The 17,970-nt window shown below is 59.8% G+C and overlaps 3 protein-coding genes across 13 annotated transcripts in view; 1 reads left to right on the forward strand and 2 right to left on the reverse strand.

Moving 5' to 3' along the window:
* The window catches only part of SLC26A11 (solute carrier family 26 member 11), a 23,945-nt gene extending 21,405 nt beyond the window's left edge, over nucleotides 1-2,540 (reverse strand). Inside the window, exons 1-3 of the mRNA XM_070561371.1 lie at nucleotides 2,386-2,540; nucleotides 1,084-1,319; nucleotides 313-505 (exon numbers count right to left, since the gene is read on the reverse strand). Of these exons, the coding sequence (XP_070417472.1) occupies nucleotides 313-505; nucleotides 1,084-1,317 (427 nt within the window). The 5' untranslated portion in view covers nucleotides 1,318-1,319; nucleotides 2,386-2,540. The remainder of the gene's footprint in view (nucleotides 1-312; nucleotides 506-1,083; nucleotides 1,320-2,385) is intronic.
* Nucleotides 2,507-10,007, forward strand: SGSH (N-sulfoglucosamine sulfohydrolase). Of its 7 annotated transcripts, none has more exons than XM_070561376.1 (9): nucleotides 2,516-2,656; nucleotides 3,757-3,917; nucleotides 4,875-4,968; nucleotides 5,452-5,557; nucleotides 5,822-5,972; nucleotides 6,308-6,464; nucleotides 6,816-6,897; nucleotides 7,483-7,686; nucleotides 8,456-10,007. In XM_070561376.1, the coding sequence occupies exons 4-9, from the start codon at nucleotides 5,464-5,466 to the stop codon at nucleotides 9,013-9,015; spliced, it is 1,248 nt and encodes a 415-aa protein (XP_070417477.1). In that variant the 5' UTR covers nucleotides 2,516-2,656; nucleotides 3,757-3,917; nucleotides 4,875-4,968; nucleotides 5,452-5,463; the 3' UTR covers nucleotides 9,016-10,007. The 7 variants fall into 7 exon arrangements, with proteins under 7 accessions (XP_070417475.1, XP_070417477.1, XP_070417476.1 ...); XM_070561378.1 differs by having other exon boundaries at nucleotides 2,534-2,656; nucleotides 2,824-3,917; XM_070561377.1 differs by having other exon boundaries at nucleotides 2,539-2,656; nucleotides 3,703-3,917.
* Nucleotides 9,965-17,970, reverse strand: part of CARD14 (caspase recruitment domain family member 14) — a 36,548-nt gene continuing 28,542 nt past the window's right edge. For 4 of the 5 annotated variants that reach the window (XM_070561368.1, XM_070561367.1, XM_070561370.1 and 1 more), the window contains 6 exons: nucleotides 17,103-17,166; nucleotides 16,224-16,338; nucleotides 15,090-15,263; nucleotides 12,861-12,982; nucleotides 11,755-11,870; nucleotides 9,965-11,143 (listed from right to left, as the gene is read on the reverse strand). In XM_070561368.1, the coding sequence (XP_070417469.1) occupies nucleotides 10,936-11,143; nucleotides 11,755-11,870; nucleotides 12,861-12,982; nucleotides 15,090-15,263; nucleotides 16,224-16,338; nucleotides 17,103-17,166 (799 nt within the window). In that variant the 3' untranslated portion in view covers nucleotides 9,965-10,935. Of the gene's footprint in view, nucleotides 11,144-11,754; nucleotides 11,871-12,860; nucleotides 12,983-15,089; nucleotides 15,264-15,774; nucleotides 16,339-17,102; nucleotides 17,167-17,970 lie in introns of all 5 variants that reach the window. The other variant, XR_011523257.1, reaches the window with a different exon arrangement.

Genomic DNA, 17,970 nt, shown 5'->3' on the forward strand with positions numbered 1-17,970 from the left:
TGGGTGGGATTAGGGCTAAGGACTCATGGGCAACATGCCCTGTGTGGACTGGTTTGGACAGCAAGAAATGGAGGCTAGGGTCTGAGGCCCTCGACACTTCTCCAAGTGTCCTGGCCTCTAAACAGAACAGGGTACAGGCTGAGGGCACCCCCCCAACACACACACACACAGGGATAGCCCTTGAAATGCATAGGAAAAAATGCTCAGGGCGTGGGCATCTCCAGGAGGCAGGTACCCGGGTACCCCAGGAAGAGCAGAACCACAGCACGCGCTCCCCCCGCCCCCAATGGCAGGAAAGCCTGAGAGCCTTACCCAAGCGCAAGAACCCCATGGCCAACTGGATGCAGCCCGATAGGAAGGCCAGCAGCACGGCATAGGCGGGCTCATGGAAGGTGTAGAAGGAGACCAGGAGGGACATGATGGCTGTGGGGCCCAGAGTCACATCCTTGGAGGTGCCCAGGAAGAAATACACGAAGCACCCCATGAAGGCAGAGTAGAGGCCGTACTGTTGGCAGAGAGAGCGATGAGCACCTAGGAGCCACCCGGCACACCCACGGTGTCCCTGGGGTAGACGCCTGAGCACACGTATCTGTGTGTCCATTATGTACTTTGGGCACACCAGCGCATCCAGGCAGGGTAAACCACTCACTCTCTATCATCCACGGGTGTGGACCTGCTGATTAAGGGACCTCCTTTCTATCTGCACCCAAGCGGGGCCTTGGGGACTATCTGTGGGAGCACAAAGGCCTGTGTGCTTCTCTGTGAGTCTGCGAGTCTGAGAAAGCGTTCTTAGGGCTACAATGAGTCATCCCACTAGCCCCATTAGGCAATTCAGAACTAGCCTGGTGCCTGTGTGTGACAAGTGCCACAAGAGCAGTTTCAGGGGCGTGTGTCTGCCCAAAGGTAGTCACATGCTCTAGACCATAACCCAAGGCTTCCTGGGCCCCCTGGGGCAGGAGCTCTGGGTGCCCGGCTTGTCTGGAAAGGATACTATGCATTTTTACTCTGCTTCTCTGTGGGCGCTGAGGCCCAGAATGGGGTCAGGCCGTGGGGAGGCGATGTGGCTGGGGATAGACATCTCACCTGAGGCGGGAGTCCAGCCACTTCAGCGTAGGCCAGCGCCTGGGGAATGACCGTGAGCCCGACCGAGAGCCCGGCGATGAAGTCCATCTTCAGCCACTGCATGGAGTAGTCCGGCAGCCAGGCCAGGATGGGCAGCCTCCTCTGCACGGCCGCAGGGGAGCAGCAGCAGGCCTGTGGGGCCATCCCTGCACCCGAGGGCCTGGCCTGACCCAGCGCCTTCACAGAGGAGGGCATGCCTGGGGTGGGCGTGGGGGCAACACAGACACGCAGTCAGGATCCCAGGCTCAGAGAACCCAGCAATGGGCAGGGGGCCCAGGGGCATCAGGAGCGGCACAATGCAGTTCCCTTCTAGGGGGTCTGAGCCAGATGGGTTAACCCCCACCCCCCTTGCTGGTCTGAGAGAGGAAGCCAACAACCTGTGAGGAGCAGGCCTCAACCAAAGGTGGAGTGGCCCCTCCCCTGCTCTCTGCTCTCCCTGAATCCCACCCGCCCAGACCCCAGGTGCCCTCTCTCCCTCCATCACTTGCCGGGAAGAATACGATAAAGGATTTCTCAATGAGAAGCCTAAACACTAATTAGACCAGGGTTTCTCCTCCCAGGAGATTGTTTGCTTTTTTTTTTCCCCTCCCCACGGAAGTTTTCGGGAGCAGCACAGAGAGACACAGGGTCCATGCGGGCCCCCTAGTCTGGCTGGTGGGGTGAGTTGGGGGGACTGGAGGCCCTGAGGGCCCCGACGCTTTCCAAGTGCGCACCATGGCGAGTTCCACCCACTACTGCGGACTGCGGCGCAGGCGGGGGGGGGGGGGGGGGGTCTTCCATCCTGAGTCTGCGCATTACGCCAACCCCACCTGTGGCATTCGCATCCCTAGAGGGGCCTCGGGGATTCTAGTTGGTTCTGGGAGAACGTCAGAGACTCCTCCATTAATTAATAGATGCGCAACACCCTCTAGGGTCCTGGTGCCCCACTGCGCGCAGAGCCAGCCTCAGACCACCCCCCACCCCCGGCCCCGGCGGGGCTACTCCGGGCAAAACCCGGCTCCCACCCCCGAACCCAGCCTGGGGTCTAGGCTGGGGACCCCACGTCGGCTGACAGTCCGCTGCCTGCCGGCCCCAGCAAGGCCGAGGGCGGCGGGAACCTGAGTCGGGACGCGGTGGGTGGAGAGCCGGGATCCCCACAGGAGGAGCCCGCACCCTCGGATCCCGCGTCGGCCGCTGCCGACGACCCCGGCCGGTCCCGGCAGCTCGCCCACCCCGCCCCGGGTCCCGCACCCCGCCACCACCCGCCACCCGCCGCGGACTCACCGGTCGCCGGAGATCGGGGTCTCCAGTGTCGCCGCAGCCCGATCTGCAGGAACCGCAGCGGGAGGGGGAGCGAGGGGCGGAGCCTGTGTGCACGTGACCTCGGGCCGAGGCGGGCAGGGGCGGGGTCTGGCGGGCGTGTGACCGCGGGGCGGGGTCCGGTGGGGAGCTGTCGCCATGCGCTTCCCGGGGCCGGCCTGCTGGACGCTGCTGCTGGTCTTGGGGTTCTGCCGCGCGCACCGGGTGCGCCCCCGGAACGTGCTGCTGATCCTCGGTGAGTGCGCCCTTGTCGACCCGCCGCCACCCCGAGCGCCGCCCTCCACGGCTGCCTGTTGTCGCCCCTAGAAGCGGCCACTCGCCCGTCCCTACCCACGGTCGATGCTGACCCCAGCGTGCCCTGCAGCTTCCATTGCCATCCCTTCCCCTCTCTGCTGTCCCCAGGCTCTTCGTGGTCGGCTCCTCGGAAAGGGAAGTAGGGGCGCCCTCCCGCACGGCGGAGTCGGCTGGGATTCAGACCCCAGATTCAGCACCTGACTCCTGTGCCCGGCTCTGACCCTGCGTCCCCACCCGTGCCCAGAGCAGCCAGGGATAACCCTGCGGGCCCCCAGCTCGGAAGCTGGGCGGCTTTCCAGAATCCGGGGGTCCACAAATCCCAGACAGGGACGCCAGAAGAAGGGCTGGTGCCCAAGTCCCCAGAGATGCGGCTGGGGTCCCCTGGGGCTCTCAGCTCCTCCTCCGCAGTTTTCCAGATCCCAGAGCGCTGTGGCTCAGCTCTCCTGGCTGACGGGTGCAGCCCCCACCCGCCCTCTCCCCAAACCCCATCCCCTCCCAGAAACCCCAAGTTCCTCCAGCTCCCTGCTCTTCAAAAGATTTCTGCAGACTTCCGGCTTGGGTGACCAGGGCCGGGCTGTCACAAGGCAACCTGATTCTTTCCTCTTTTGAGGTCTGGCCCTCTGCCAGGTTTGCTCATTCTGATTAACTTTGTGGTCTTAGGCCAGGCCCTTCAGCTAATCATAACATAAACAGCTCTCCACTAAGGGGTTTCTGTCAACTACCCCCTCCCAGGGACTCAGGTGGAATCTGCACGTGGATCGACATCCTCATGTGGTGTCTGCAGAGCCCAGGGCTGTCCAACCCTGCCTGCCTGCTAATGTGCCCAACTGGTGTCGTGCCTGCTGGGTACCACACAGGCCTGCTAACGTGCTCGCCCGGGCTTCATACGTGCCTGGTTGTCTTCCCGCTCAGTATCAGGCCTGCCTGGGTACCACGCCCCCTGGCCCAAGCCACCGGGCAAGACCCAGGTCTTCCTCACTGCCACAGCTGCTCCTCCTGAGCCCCGCCTACCATGCCCTCTGTGTCTCCCGCCTTCCCCAGCGGATGATGGAGGCTTTGAGAGTGGCGCCTACAACAACAGTGCCATCAGTACCCCTCACCTGGACGCCTTGGCCCGCCGCAGCCTGGTCTTCCGCAATGCCTTCACCTCAGTCAGCAGCTGCTCTCCCAGCCGCGCCAGCCTCCTCACCGGCCTGCCCCAGGTGAGGGCGGCAGGGGCGCAGGAGGAGGGCATGGGAAAGGGAGAGCCCCCAAGGCCTCTGCTGCAGGGAGCCCCTCCCTGGTCTCCCCTGGGGATGTGTCCGCCTTCCCTCCCTGGCCCCAGCCAAGTGGTCTGAGTGCGGCTGGGGGATCTGGCTACCCACCCATGAACCCTGCTGCACCACTGTGTGACCGCGAGGAAATCACTGGCCTCTTTGCACCTGGGTGTTCTCACCTGTAAAATGGGGTCATAATCATGCCTCACCCACGGGATTATTATGGGATTGGCCGAGTTAATCCTTTATGCATAAAGCATGTAGCAAGGTGCCTGGCACACACTTGCCCAGTGTTAACTCCTATTATGATATTGTCCCAGGAGCTCGTGCGACAATAAGAGCTGTCACTTAAGGCACTTACTCTGTTTTTATTGTAAGATGTATGTAATGTAAAATTTACCATTTTTACCATTTTTAAGTGTACCGTTCAGTGGCATTAGGCACATTCACAATGTTGTGCAACCATGATCACCATCCGTCTCCAGAACTCTTTCATCTTCCCAAACTGAATCTCTGCCCCCATTCCACACTGACTTCCCATCCCCTCCCCCAGCCCCTGACAACCACCATCCTACTTTCTGTCCCTGTGGATTTGGCTGCTTTGGGTACCTCACGTCACTGGAATCACACAGTGTTTGTCCTTTTGTGACTGGTTGACTTCACTGAGCATAATGTCCCCAAGGTTCATCCACGTTGTAGCAAGTGTCAGAACGTCCTTCCTTTTTAAGGCTGACTGCTGCTCCATTGTGTGGCTGTAGCGTGTTACATTTATCCGTTCCTCTGTCGACGGACGCTTGGGTTGCTTCTGCTTTTGCTGTTGTGAATAGTGCTGCTGTGAACCTGGGTGTACTTGGGCACTTAAGATTGGGAAGTCACTTCATGACACTCTCTCCTGGTGAGCAGGTGCTCTGTGCGTCCCCATCCGAGAGGCCGAGGCTGAGTAGAAGGCCTCCGTGGAGAGGGAGCCTGTGGCCCGCACGCAGACGCTCCCTGACAGGTCCGTCAGGCAGCCGTGGACTGCGCTCCCTTCTGGGTGGTGGGCTGCAGGAATACGGAGGGGGCTTCTCCTTCTCTCCTTACTCCTTTCTAGTGTGGGTTTGTAACATGTGCCACGATTTCTTTTATGCTGTAAGAAAGCTAGTTAATTAGAAGAGGGCTGCTGTCGTTTTCGGTCTACAATGTGTGCTCATAATAGAAAAGTTGAAAAGTACAGAGAAGTGGAAAGAAGAAAATAAGTTCCCCCTAATTTTGGTGTGCGTCCTCCCAGTCCACTGTATTTCCTGCCGATGTCCCATGGGAGGCACTTGTGGGCCTGTCGGGCGCAGAGGGAGACACGGAGAAAACCTCCCTGAGTGCTGGCCACCTGAGGTCTAAATCGGGCCCAAAAAGGGCCAGTCGATGCGCAGAGGGGAGAGCAGGGGCAGGCAGGGCAGGTCCCGGCGGCCGGGCGGTGCCTGCCTCACAGCCTCTCTGCCTGCAGCATCAGAACGGAATGTACGGCCTGCACCAGGGTGTCCACCACTTCAACTCCTTCGACGGAGTGCAGAGCCTGCCGTTGCTGCTCCGCCAAGCTGGTGTTCGCACAGGTGAGGGGCTTCGTGCCACCGCGGGGACAGGACGGTAGCTTCCCTCCCTGCCCCAGAGGGGTGAGCCTCAGCCACCCTCAGCCCTGTGTCCCCTGCTCTGAGCACTTGTCCCCAAGACCCTGGGCCATGGGTCCGTAAGAACAAGGGCTCAGGCTGCTCTCCCAGAGGCCACGGCAGGACGCAGGGCTTGGGGGGTGGAGAAGGGAGCCGGGTGTGGCGGGGGGACTGAAGGGGGTCTGGACAGGCCTGTCTCCCTGCCTCCAGGCATCATAGGGAAGAAGCACGTGGGGCCGGAGGCGGTGTACCCGTTTGACTTCGCGTACACAGAGGAGAACGGCTCCGTCCTGCAGGTGGGGCGGAACATCACCAGAATCAAGCTTCTGGTCCGGAAATTCCTGCAGACTCAGGATGACAGGTGCGCACAGGGCCCTGCCCCGGCCCTCCCCACGCGGCCGGACCTCTGGGTGGTTCACATGTGGCGCACGTCCCAGAGTCTCTAGTTGGGATTCTTGGAGTCCCCGGCCGGTGGAGTGGGGGTGGGGGAGAAGGTTCCAGATACTCAAGTTAATCTGGTCAGAGGAAGAGGGTATATGGGGAAACTGAGGCGGTGGGGATCACGGGGAGATTTCAGTTCTAGGGCGGTAGGCAAAGCTGAGAGGGCTGTTCCTTCCTGAGGATTGGGGCTCCCCAGGTGGTGTGTCAACTGGCTGACCTTGACCTCAGCACTCAAGCCCCTTCCTCCCCGTGCAGGCCTTTCTTCCTCTATGTCGCCTTTCATGACCCCCACCGCTGCGGGCACTCCCAGCCCCAGTACGGGACCTTCTGTGAGAAGTTTGGCAATGGGGAGCGCGGCATGGGGCGGATCCCAGACTGGACCCCCCAGACCTATGACCCACAGGATGTGCTGGTAGGAGGACCCCTCCTGTGTTACCAAGACGCCCGCCCACCTTTGTTCCTCCCCCTTGTAAACTGGGTGTGCATCCCTGGCCTGAGATGTGGAACTCTAGTGTGTAAGAAGAGATCCTCTGACTCACTGGATCCACGTTGCATCTGTAGGGCTGACAGAGAAACGTAAAGATGTGGAATGATGTATCCAGGAGCATGGAGGTTCCGGGCCAATCCATTCACAGGAAGGACGAGGATTTCAGGCCCCAGGAGGGAGGCCGGCACCTCTGTCTCCTACCTTAGTTCAAGGGCAGCCACCCGTCCCCCAACCTATCTGCTCTAACCTTGAATTCCCCCCCACCTGCCCCCCCAGGTGCCTTACTTTGTCCCTGACACCCCAGCAGCCCGAGCTGATCTGGCCGCTCAGTACACCACCATTGGCCGGATGGACCAAGGTGGGTTCAGGAGCTGGGGCGTGGGGTATGCCATGGGTTGGGCCCCCATCCTGGGCCAGAAGTCTGAAGTCAGTGTCGGCAGGGCTGTGTTTCCTCTGGAGCATCTAGGGGAGGGTCCTTCCCGCCTTTTCCAGCTCTGGTGGCCCCAGCATTCCTTGGCTCATGGCTGCATCACTCCAGTCTCTGCTTCCACCATCACATGGTCTGCTTCTGTGTCTGTGCCTCTCCTCTTATAAGGATGCTAGTCGTTGAGTTTAGGGCCCCCCTGGGTGCTTCAGGATGATGTCGTCTTGGGATCCTCGACAGTTACATTTGCAAAGACCCTCTACCCGGGGTGACATGGGATGGCCAGCGTCCCTGGAAGGGAGGGCTCAGGCAGAGGCCACGGAAGGCCGCTCCAGGACTTGGTCCTGGATAGAGTGTTGGGGCAGAGCTCTGGGCTGGGGGGAAGGATGGTCGAGGTGAGTTAAGAAATGACCGTGCAGGATCCAGGGGCTGGGCAGAGAAGTGCATGAGTGCACGCACTTTCCCACGCCTCCACGTCTGCATGTGGCTGAGCTCTGCCGCCCCCTCTGCACCCCATAGGGATTGGACTCGTGCTCCAGGAGCTGCGTGGAGCAGGCGTCCTGAATGACACCCTGGTGATCTTCACGTCCGACAACGGGGTCCCGTTCCCCAGTGGCAGGACCAACCTGTACTGGCCGGGCACAGCTGAACCCTTGCTGGTGTCGTCCCCAGAGCACCCGAAACGCTGGGGCCAGGTCAGCGAGGCCTACGTGAGCCTCCTAGGTATGGCTCTGCGTCTCGTGCAGGAAGGGGGGTGGGCGGAAGCGAGGACTTAGTGGAACCAGCAGGTCCAGACGTTGCAGTGCACACACTACCTTATGTAGTTCCCAACCCCCTGGGAGAGGAAGGGATGGCCGTCCCCTTCTACAGTGCAAAAGTGATCCTCAGAGAGATGAAGTCAGTCACACAGCTTCTCAGTACCAAGCTAGGATTCTAGCCTGGATCTTGACACCTTCAAGATCATTGCTTTTTCCCCTGGCCCACTGGTGAGCGTCAGAATCACTTGGAGCACTTGTTAATCTCCCAGCTGCAGGCCCCACCCCCAGAGTGTCTGATTCAGTAGCTCTGGGGTGGGCCCGAGAAGCTGCCCTTCTGACAAGTTCCCAGGTGACACTGATGTTGTGGCCCCCGGAGACCCCACTTTGAGGGGTCAGGGCAGCAGCACCCACAAGTCAGGGAGCGCTGTGGCCCAAGCACAGAACAGGAACAGGTGAGCCGCTACTTGGGGCTTTCTTCCTGGTCCAGAGGATTTTAGAAGGATCCTGAATGTCACCGGGTTGGGCCTCTTGTACCGTTAAAGGCATCGCAGCCCAGAAGGATGGCGCAGCAGTGACCGGTGTTGGGTCCGTAGCAGCCCCTCCCTGGTGGTGATTTGATGCACCAGGCGGCCCACCAGCTTTCCAGAGTGGCTTAGATTCAGCCCTTCCATGGCGGGGGCTCTCGTGCCCTCAAGGGCCCCCCCATCCACACTAAGACGCTCCCTCCTTTCCAGATCTCACGCCCACCATCTTGGATTGGTTCTCTATCCCCTACCCCCACTATGCCATCTTTGGCTCGAAGACCATCCAGCTCACTGGCCGGTCCCTCCTGCCGGCGCTGGAGGCGGAGCCCCTCTGGACCACCGTCTTTGGCAGCCAGAGCCACCACGAGGTCACCATGTCCTACCCCATGCGCTCTGTGCACCACGAGAGCTTCCGCTTGGTGCACAACCTCAACTTTAAGATGCCCTTTCCCATTGACCAGGACTTCTACGTCTCACCGACCTTTCAGGACCTCCTGAATCGCACCATGGCAGGCCAGCCCACAGGCTGGTACAAGGACCTCCATCACTACTACTACCGGGAACGCTGGGAGCTCTATGACAAGAGCCGGGACCCCCATGAGACCCAGAACCTGGCCTCAGACCCACGCTATGCCCAGGTTCTGGAACTGCTTCAGACCCAACTGGCCAAGTGGCAGTGGGAGACCCACGACCCCTGGGTGTGTGCTCCCGATGGTGTCCTGGAAGAGAAGCTGTCCCCCCAGTGCCGACCTCTCCACAATGAGCTGTGAGAGCTCCTAGGGGCAGCAGCCCCTCCCTTCCCACACCTGGTTCCTGAGCCCCAGCCTTTTCAGCTGATGTGGAGGGGAGGGGTCAGCCTTGGGGGACAGAGACCACAGCCCTTCCCTCTGCATCCCATCCAAGGAGGGCTCTCCTTGATGCTGGCGTCACTCCCGCCTCCAGTTGGACGGGAGAGCAGGGCATGTGCCCCGGCCCCCTCCCTCCCCCATGGTAGGGGTCACCACTGACCTTGTGTGTGAACCATGTCCTAGCACAGGAGTTCCAGGGGGTCCCTGGGACTGGGTGAGATCCCCAGCCCATGACAGGTTAGGCTGGCCTGGGCAAGGGGGTCTTGCTTTCTGGGTTGGTGTGGGGACCTGAGATCGAAGGAGCTGGGCCCTGCGCCTTGAGACCCTCTTCATTGTTTGGAGCCCACAGATGTTCCTGTGCCGTTCCCCTGGCTTCTGTGTGCCACGGCAGGGAGGGTGGGTTCAAACCGCACTCTACGCAGGAACACAGTGTCTGGCTGTTATTGCCCTCTGGTCTGGAGGAAACTCTTGAACCACCCTGGGCCCTGTTTGGCTTCCTTTGCTTTGCCCCAGGGTCAAGTTCCTGACCCCCACACTGGGTTTCCACTAGGCCACTGATTGGCGGCAGGCTCCGAGTGACGAGTTTCATCCTGTGGTCTGTATGGGCAAAGCTCTTCTTTCCTTTTGAACGTCCAAGGGTGAAGCCGCCCCATCCTCTGGCTTGGGTTAATTCTGTTTGGATGAACACCAACGTCTGTGGCACAGATGTTGCTTGTGGAATATCCAGACCTGCCTGCCTCCGTCCACCATGGGAGCAGAAGCTCTGCCTGGGAAACCCAGAAAGAGGGGCTTTCTCCCTCACATGGGTGGGCTCCCGTTGCCCTTCTCTCCCCCATCAACTCCATCCTGGGGAGAGAGCCACCGGCCAGAGCAGTGTAAAAGCTTTTTATTTTAGTAAAATATACAGAAGCTTATTTTCTGAACTTGTTTATGACAATACCAACCTGAATTCTAGAGCAGCTTCCTGGGGCACTCACATTTGGGGCACTGCTGCCCAATGACATTCCGTCTATGATGGTGGGAGGCAAAGCCAGGCTTGGGGGGCCCTTGGGGTCCCCGCCCAAGCCATGCCTGACTGTCTGCCCAGCCCTGGAGGTGGCCCGAGAAAGGGTCAGGCTGGGGCTGGTTAGACCGGCCAGTGCTTGTGCAGTGGTGTCTGTGTGTGGCTTCTCCAGGACACCCCCACAGTCTCCACAGCCAGGCACGGTGGCCGCCAGGCGCAGGCCACTGAGAATAGTGTCCATGACTTGGGAACTGTGTTTACCGGTAAATGCACAGTCTCTATAAACTGGATTTACTGAGGCATCTCTCAGCCGTCAGACAAGGAGAGACGTTCGCCAGAGTTACATTACAAGTGGGTTTGCACCTCTCTCTGGGTAGGGTGGGAGTGACCTTAGGGGACACCAGGGCTACCAGTCTGCCACCCCAGCGGGTTTGGAAGCAGGCTTTTGACACATTGAAGTGTCAAAGGCAAGTGCGGTGATTTGGATCAGACAGGCGGTTGCTAGAGACATCTGGGGCCCCGGCTCTGGGGAGGGCCCGGGAAACTCCCCTACTGCCGAAACCTTCTCAGGGTCTCCAGTTCAGATTGTGCCAAGTCCTGGTGAGGGGCAGAGACGATTTACAAAGAAAGTGAACAGCTGGTGTGAATGCCTGTGACCTGCACATGGTGAGGGGTCAAGGTTAGACCCCAATGAGAGAGGGGAGCCGATGCCCGGCAAGCTGGGCTTGTGTGGTAGGTACCCCCAAAGCACTGCCTGTGAGGCCCTGGGCTGAAAGGACAGGACTGCACTAACGGGGATGAGAAGGCCCCACAGCCCTGGGAAGGGACCTTGGGGGGCATCAGTGGGGGTTCTGTTCTGTCCACACGACTTTCTTCTGCTCGTCCGCTATGGCCAAGCGGACACAGCCGAGCAAGGCGTCCAGGTCACTCCAGCCGTCGGGGACCAGGCTGCTGTACAGGCAGGGCACTTTGTCCAGCTCACCCTCCTCCTGCCTGCCAGCCTCCAGGAGCTGCTCCTCCGAGGTGCCAAGCCGCTGCAGAGCCTTCCTGCACAGTCCAGAAACGGTGGGGTGGGCTCAGGGAGGGCAGCAGCCGGCTGTCCCGTGCAGACCCCAGGGAGCTGACCACCGGCTCGGAGCCCAGGCTGGACATACAGATGTTGCAGCAGCTGCCCAAGTGCCCCTAGATGCAGGGGGCCCCCGTTCACAGGGACCGATTGCCTTGTAAAGAAAATGTGACTCAGGCCCCAGATGACATTGCACCCATGCAGGGCGGGGGTCTAGTTATAACCTCAGTTCTCAAGTTAAAAGGGGCAGCAGGACATGTGGGTCTGGCCCCAGCGTGTCATAGCCCTCAGCATCTGTCCTCCCCTCGCAGGGATGGCTGTTAACTGTGTACCCTGGGAAAGGTGTGGCCTTAGTCGAGTTAAGGCAGGTTCCAGGTTCTCACCTTGCTGTCCTCTGGGCTGCTCCCCAGGGGAGAGCGGCGGGACCTTTGTCCCTGAAGTTGTGGGTGAGCTGCCCTGTGACCCTTCTGGGGGCTAGCACAGGTGCATTCCTGGAAACCTCATCGTGCGCTCCAGAGGCGCATGCTGTGGGCTCTGTGGGGAGCTCCGGGGCCGGTTCAAACCCCACCACCAGCCCCCAGTGCACACCTACTTGAGTTTCTTTGCCACCTTCTCGTTGACGGAGACGTGGAGGATGATGGGGAAGATGTCCATCCTGTGTAGGGCATGGACACTGTCCAGCCGGACGTCCAGGAGGGCGTGGGTGTCCTGGGGGGAGGGGGAGGGAGAAGTGAGGCGAGATCTCGGGCCTCGGGGTGAGTGAAGGGGGCCCTGGCCTGCCCCAGGGCGATGCTGAGAAGGGGGCCAGGTAGGACTGTAGTTTGTAAAGGAGATGGGGAAGAGGATTTGGGAATGCTCCTGTGTATACAAGGGTGCATGCTGTGCAATTTTTTTTTTTTTTTAAGATTTTTATTTTTCCTTTTTCTCCCCAAAGCGCTCTGGTACATAGTTGTGTATTTTTAGTTGTAGGTCCTTCTAGTTGTGGCATGTGGGATGCCACCTCAGCATGGCCTGATGAGTGGTACCATGTCCACAGCCAGGATCCAAACCGGTGAAACCCTGGGCTGCCAAAGTGGAGCGAGCGAACTCAACCACTCGGCCATGGGGCGGGCCCCTGTGCAATTCTAAGTTTCCGTTCATGTGAGTTTTCACATGGGAAATCTAGAAACTACAGGTTTTTGGGAGTGAGGGAGACTTGGCATGGAACTCAAACACTAGGAGTCGGACGGCTCCACCAACCTCCCTGGGGATGGGGGTTGGGGTTGGGGGCATCCTGCTCCAGCTCACAGCTGAGCCTGGCTGCCTTGTATCAGTACGAAGCTTGACAGTTCACAGCGAGCATCTTTTCATAGATTTGTTTGAGCCTTAGAACATGGAGTGTGATCTCCATTTATTTATTCAGTTAACAAGTATTTATGAAACGTCTCCCACGTTGAGGAAACAGGCTCAAGGAAGTTGAAAGACTCACCCAAGGTCACGTGGCTCCCACGTGGCAGAAACGGGGTTTGGGGTTTCCGTGTTACTCCTGCTGAACCCCAAGCCAGAGACAGGCTGAGCACAGACCTGGGGTGTCCAGGGGACCCCGGAGCTTGGTGACAAGTGTCCCTCAGATCTCATGGGCAGTCCTCCCTGCCTTATCCCACCGCCTCTGGAGCTGGAGTTCCCAAATCCCAGAGCAACCCCAGGTCTGCCCCTTACCTTTTCCATGAGGGACTCGACCACTCGGCGGGTCACCCAGCAGCGGCCACCGGATGCCTCCTTCTCCTGGATGATGTCCCCTCTCTGGCTGGAGGCATCATACTCCTCCTGGCTCAAGTACTCTGAAGGTGACAGTGGACGGGGGTCACACACCGGCTGTGTGGGGTCCTGAGGGAGCCCCATGCTGAACACCCTGCCCCCGGGGACCCCGCCAGCTCTGGGAGAAGCCCTTCCTAGAGTGTCCTCTTCACACCCCGGACCCTGCTCTTCACAGTCAGAGGGGTCTGCGCCCTGCACATTCAGCCTAAATCATCAGACACAGTAGATGCTCCAGCAGTGGCGGACGTGGGGGATGGAAGGAAGGAGGAGGGAGAGCGACAGAGGGAGAAAGGAAGGAAGGACGGACGGATGGACAGACAGATATAAACAAACCCATCTCCCATTGCTTCTGCAAGCTCCAAACTTACACATCCAACTTCTTCCATCTAGAAACCCCTTAGATTTCTTAAATCAGTGGTTCTCAACCAGGTCAATTTTGCCCCCAAGGGACACGTGGCAATGTCTGGAGACATTTTTGGATGTCACACCTCGGGGGAGGGGGTGTGCTACTGGCATCTAGTGGGTTGAGGCCAGGGATGTTGCTCAACATCCTGCAATGCACAGGACAGCCCCCCACAACAGAGACTGGTCCAGCCCTAAACGTCAGAGTGCCAGGATAGAGAACCTGCGCCCTCAAGAAGCCTGTTAAAACACACCGCCCTCTTTTGCCTTTCTTCTGGAATAGCTTTTCTTGGTTCCCACCACTGAGTGTCCCAAGTCAGAACCGTGGTGCCGTCCTCCTGGCTTCCTCCATCCCTCACCCGCATCGCGGGCTTCCAGCTCGCAGGCAGCTCCTGGGTCTGCCCTCTCCTCCCCATGGGTGTATTGCCTGCACCACCCCTGGCCTGAGGGTCCCCAATCTTTAGCTCGTCTCCCAGCCCCCAGCCACACCCTTCTCCAGTCCATCTTCCATTCTGCTTTCAAAACAGGCATTCAGAGATCAGGTCTGATCAAGTCTTCTTGCTTCAGAACCTTCACTGACTCCCCCACCTGTTACATAAACCCCTTGTCCCTGCTCACCAGCCTCACCCCAGCCGTGGTCCAGGCCCACCGTGCTCTCTGTGCCTTTGCACATGCTGCTCCCTCAGCCTGCCTGCCCATCAGATGATCGCAGCTCACGGCTCCGACGCTCCATCTCTGGGCCACCGCTGGAGTGTGCACCCGTCAGGGGGCCACATCTGCAGGTGTCTGTCTCTAAAGGGCCCCTGAGGGCCTCTTGGACCCTGTACCTCCAGCTCCTGTATGGAGCCTGGCACACAGCAGGTGCTCACTAGAGGAGGCTTGTGGACTGGACTTGCTCCCCCTGTCCCCTCTGTGAGTTCCAGGAGGGTAGGACAAGGCCCTATTCATCCTTGAGTCTTAACCTAACATCTCCACAGCAGCCATCCACTGGTGACGCGGATGAATGGCAGCACCAACACGGGCCTCTCTCCTGCCCTCCAGCCAGTGGAACCACCTTTGCTGCTGCACAAACACACGCTGGCTCTGTCCACTGCGGCCCAGGATTCCTGCCGGCTGCGTGTCTCTGTGACTCTGCTGGTGGCTTTTGGCAGGTAGATGGAACCCTTTGGTTGCATTACCCTGGTTAAGGACAAGCCTGTTTGCCAGCAGTAACTGCACTGGGTTCAATAGTGTCCTCCCCAAATTCATGTCCACCTGGAACCTCAGAATGTGACCTCATTTGGAAATAGGGTCCCTGTAGATGTGGGAGTTTAGGATGAGGTCACAGTGGAGTAGGGTGGCCCTAATCCAATGACTGGTTTCCTATCGGAAGGTCATGTGAAGACAGAGACACACAGAAGGAGAAGGGCTTGTGACGAGCGGGCAGAGACAGGACCGAAGCAACCACAGCCCAGGAACGCCCAGGATTGCCGGAGCAGCCAACAGCCAGAGGAGGCGGGACGGATTCTGCCCCAGAGCCTCTGCGGTGAGTGCAGCCCACGGAGACACCCTGCGTCGGACTGGCCTCCAGAACTGTGGTTTCCTGCTGCCCGCTTGGCAGTAATTCATCACAGCAGCCCCAGGACACTCACACCTTCACGCCCCTCTCCCGCAATCAGATAAGGCGTTCTGCCAAGGGCCGCCCCCGCCCCCACCAACAGACAGGTGGGGCCCCAGGTGAGAGCCTACCTGCCAGGCATTTCCTAAACCCTTGGAGGAGGCACAGCTTCTCACTCAGGATCCTCCCGACCACCCTGGGCACGAAGAGCACGGGCCGCGGCCGGCCAGGCCTATGGGGGTGCACCAGGCTGTAGGGCACCAGGGTGAAGCAGCTCTCTGCCCAGAAGCGCACGCTGGAGGGGTCTGTCGGGGAGAGGGGCCTGAGCAGATCAGGCTCCAGGCGGCAGCGGCCCCCGCCCGTCAGCAGTCCTGGGCTGTTCCCCAGGTGTCCCCCAGGAGACTCCGCGCCACCCCGGCACCTACAGTATACGAGCACACGCTCGGCTCCAACAGCGGGGACCACGCGTCCCACAACCCCCGGGGGGGCGCTGCCTGTGTGCCCCACAATGGGACAGCTCTGCCGCGCTGCAGGCTCAGTTCGCAGGATGCCGTTTAGCCCCATCTTCCTCGTTTGGCCCACGGGAAGGATGGAGAAAAACGGTTTTCTTCCTTGCCAATCATCTGCAAGGCTCGTCTCTTCTCCCTCAGCCCCAGCCTCTCAGGGCACACGGCCCCCAGTCCCTCCCTCCTGCCCTGGTCCCTCATGCCCCTCCCTCATCCTTCAGGTCGAGCTTCTCTTCTCAACAGCCATCTTATATTATGCACTTAAAAAACCTTTTAAGAAGAAGAAGAGAATAAACCCAGAACAATTTACCTTACTCTCAATTCACTTCTGCTCGCCTTCATTGCGCGGTTTTCCCTGTTCAGGGGCCTGCGCCGTGCTGCCCTGTCTCTCACGACCTCGTACCCTCACCAGTAGCTGCCTGAGGGGCCAGCTAGTTTGTATGACGTGGGGCGTCTGCACAGTTTCAAGTGTTTTCTCTTCTGAAAGGACTGCTGTCAATCTAATCGTGCCAGTGGCTTTGGACCACTTTTAGGGGCAGATCACAGAAGCAGGACCATCGGTTTAAAGGACATTAAAGATGCGCAGCTCCATTGCTCTCCAGAAAGGCGCGTAGGCCTCGGTTATGATTCTTAAGACACGGATTCTGGCCTAAAGGAGTGGTGGCATCACCCTGACCGAGCGGACCAACCAGCAGCAGCTCCCAAGGATCCTCGCCCGTGTGGAGCCAGCGGCCCCTCCACCAGCTGCACCCGCCTCACCTTCCGCCCTGCTGGGGTCTGGCTGGGCCCAGTCGAACGACGAGCACAGAGGGCTGGCCTTGGTTCTGTCCACACTGACGATGCGGACCAACTTCTGGGGTCCCCCGGAAGACGGCTAGAGGGAGGAGAAAGAATGAGGAGGAGTCATCGTCACACGGGCCTGGGGGCAGGCACCTACCCCACCAGCAATTCCAGGCTGGCCCCTGGACCTTCAGGCTGTGCCCACTGAACAGCCAGGAGGCCCAGTGCCAGGGGGTGGGAGGCGAAGGGAGGCAGGAGAGGGTCCTGAGGCAGACAGAGCCCCCGAGCAGGGCGCCCTACCAGCCAGGCGTCCACAGTGAGGGCGGGCTACATATGGCAGGAAAGAAGAGTAGGGGCCCTGAGCCTAGCTCTGCCAAGACCCGGGGGGCGCCCCAGCACCTTGCTCAGGGACGACGGAGTGTTCTGTGGCAGGGAGCACAAAGGTGCCCGGCCTCAGAGGGAAGAAGGATGGGGGGCAGACGAACAGGCAAAAGGGTTGAACTGGGAGCCTGACGGAGAGAGCATACGTGACGTGTCTGCACCTAGAAGAGCTTGCAGGCTGGTGCGGTGTGCAGACCCAGGTGAAGGTTTGGACGGCCCACGGGGGAGAGAGCCTTCACGTCACCCCCTCACATCAGCAGCCTCCACCCTCAACACAGACCCCCGAGCTAGTCCCCGTCCTGCTTCCAGCCCACCCCAGGTGGGGCCAGGACCCCCAGGGTGGACAAGAGCTTCATTAGGCTCTCCTCGCAGATGTTGTGAGTTGGGGAAGAGGAAGGCCAGGGGAGAGAGGTGGAGCCCACCCAAGGGGACCCTGCCTCCAGGATTGGGGCTGCCCGGGCCAGCCCGCCATCTTACCTTGCGGGGGACAGTGCTCTGCTGAGCCATGTCCTGGAGGAGGGCGATGAGCAGCTGCTGAGCCCTGCACAGAGGAGGACAGCCCCCACCCAGCTGCAAGGAGAGCTGGAGGGAGAAGTGGGCCCCTGCCCAGCGTTCCAGAACACCCCTGCTGCCCCAGGCCGCAGTTGTCCACCCAGGCGGCCCCTGCAGTCCCCTGGGGCTTTTAACTGTGAAGCCTCAGCCCACCCTGCAGATGCCAACTGAATTGTTCTGCCATGGGACCCAGGTGACTCAGTGTGAGCCTGGGTTGAGGCCACCACTCCAGAACCTTGCTCCTCCCAGTGCGGCCTGTGGTCTTCAGCCTGGCATCACTGAAAGAGCATGCTGGGAATGCAACATCTCAGGCCTCTCCCTGCACCGGCTGAGTCTGACCTCAGGCAACTCAGATTTGCAATGAGGCTTGAGAGCTGTGGACGAGGCCGCCTGCTGTGTGCACTGTGGTTGGTCTAGAACATGGTTCTCAGCAGGGAGAGTGTCCAGGGAGAGTCACCACTGTTCCAGTTGTCCCAGGACTGAGGGTTTCCCAGGACTCAAGACTTTCTGTGCTATAACCAAGACAGTCCTGGACAAACCAGGATGACTGGTCACCCTATCCCCAGGGGACACTGGCAGTATCTGGAGACATTTTTGGTTGTCACAACTAGGGGGCAGGGAGACTCCTGGCATCTAGTGGGCGGGGGCTCCACATTCTACAGTGCCCAGCAAGGCCCCCGTGACAAAGAGTGAGCCAGCCCAAAGGTCAGCAGTGCTGAGGTTGGGAAACTCTGGTCCCAAATGCTCCTGAATGCTCCCGGACTGAAGTCCATCCCTTTTCACAAAAAAAACT

Source organism: Equus przewalskii, chromosome 10, assembly GCF_037783145.1.
Source record: "Equus przewalskii isolate Varuska chromosome 10, EquPr2, whole genome shotgun sequence".
NCBI lineage: Eukaryota > Metazoa > Chordata > Mammalia > Perissodactyla > Equidae > Equus > Equus przewalskii.

Excerpts from the sequence above, each read along its gene's own strand:
- SGSH (XM_070561373.1), top strand. The coding sequence starts at position 2,560 with ATGCGCTTCCCGGGGCCGGCCTGCTGGACGCTGCTGCTGGTCTTGGGG. Across the intron at positions 5,973-6,307 it reads CTGCAGACTCAGGATGACAG|GCCTTTCTTCCTCTATGTCG; the intron begins GTGCGCACAGGG and ends CTCCCCGTGCAG. Across the intron at positions 6,898-7,482 it reads CATTGGCCGGATGGACCAAG|GGATTGGACTCGTGCTCCAG; the intron begins GTGGGTTCAGGA and ends TGCACCCCATAG.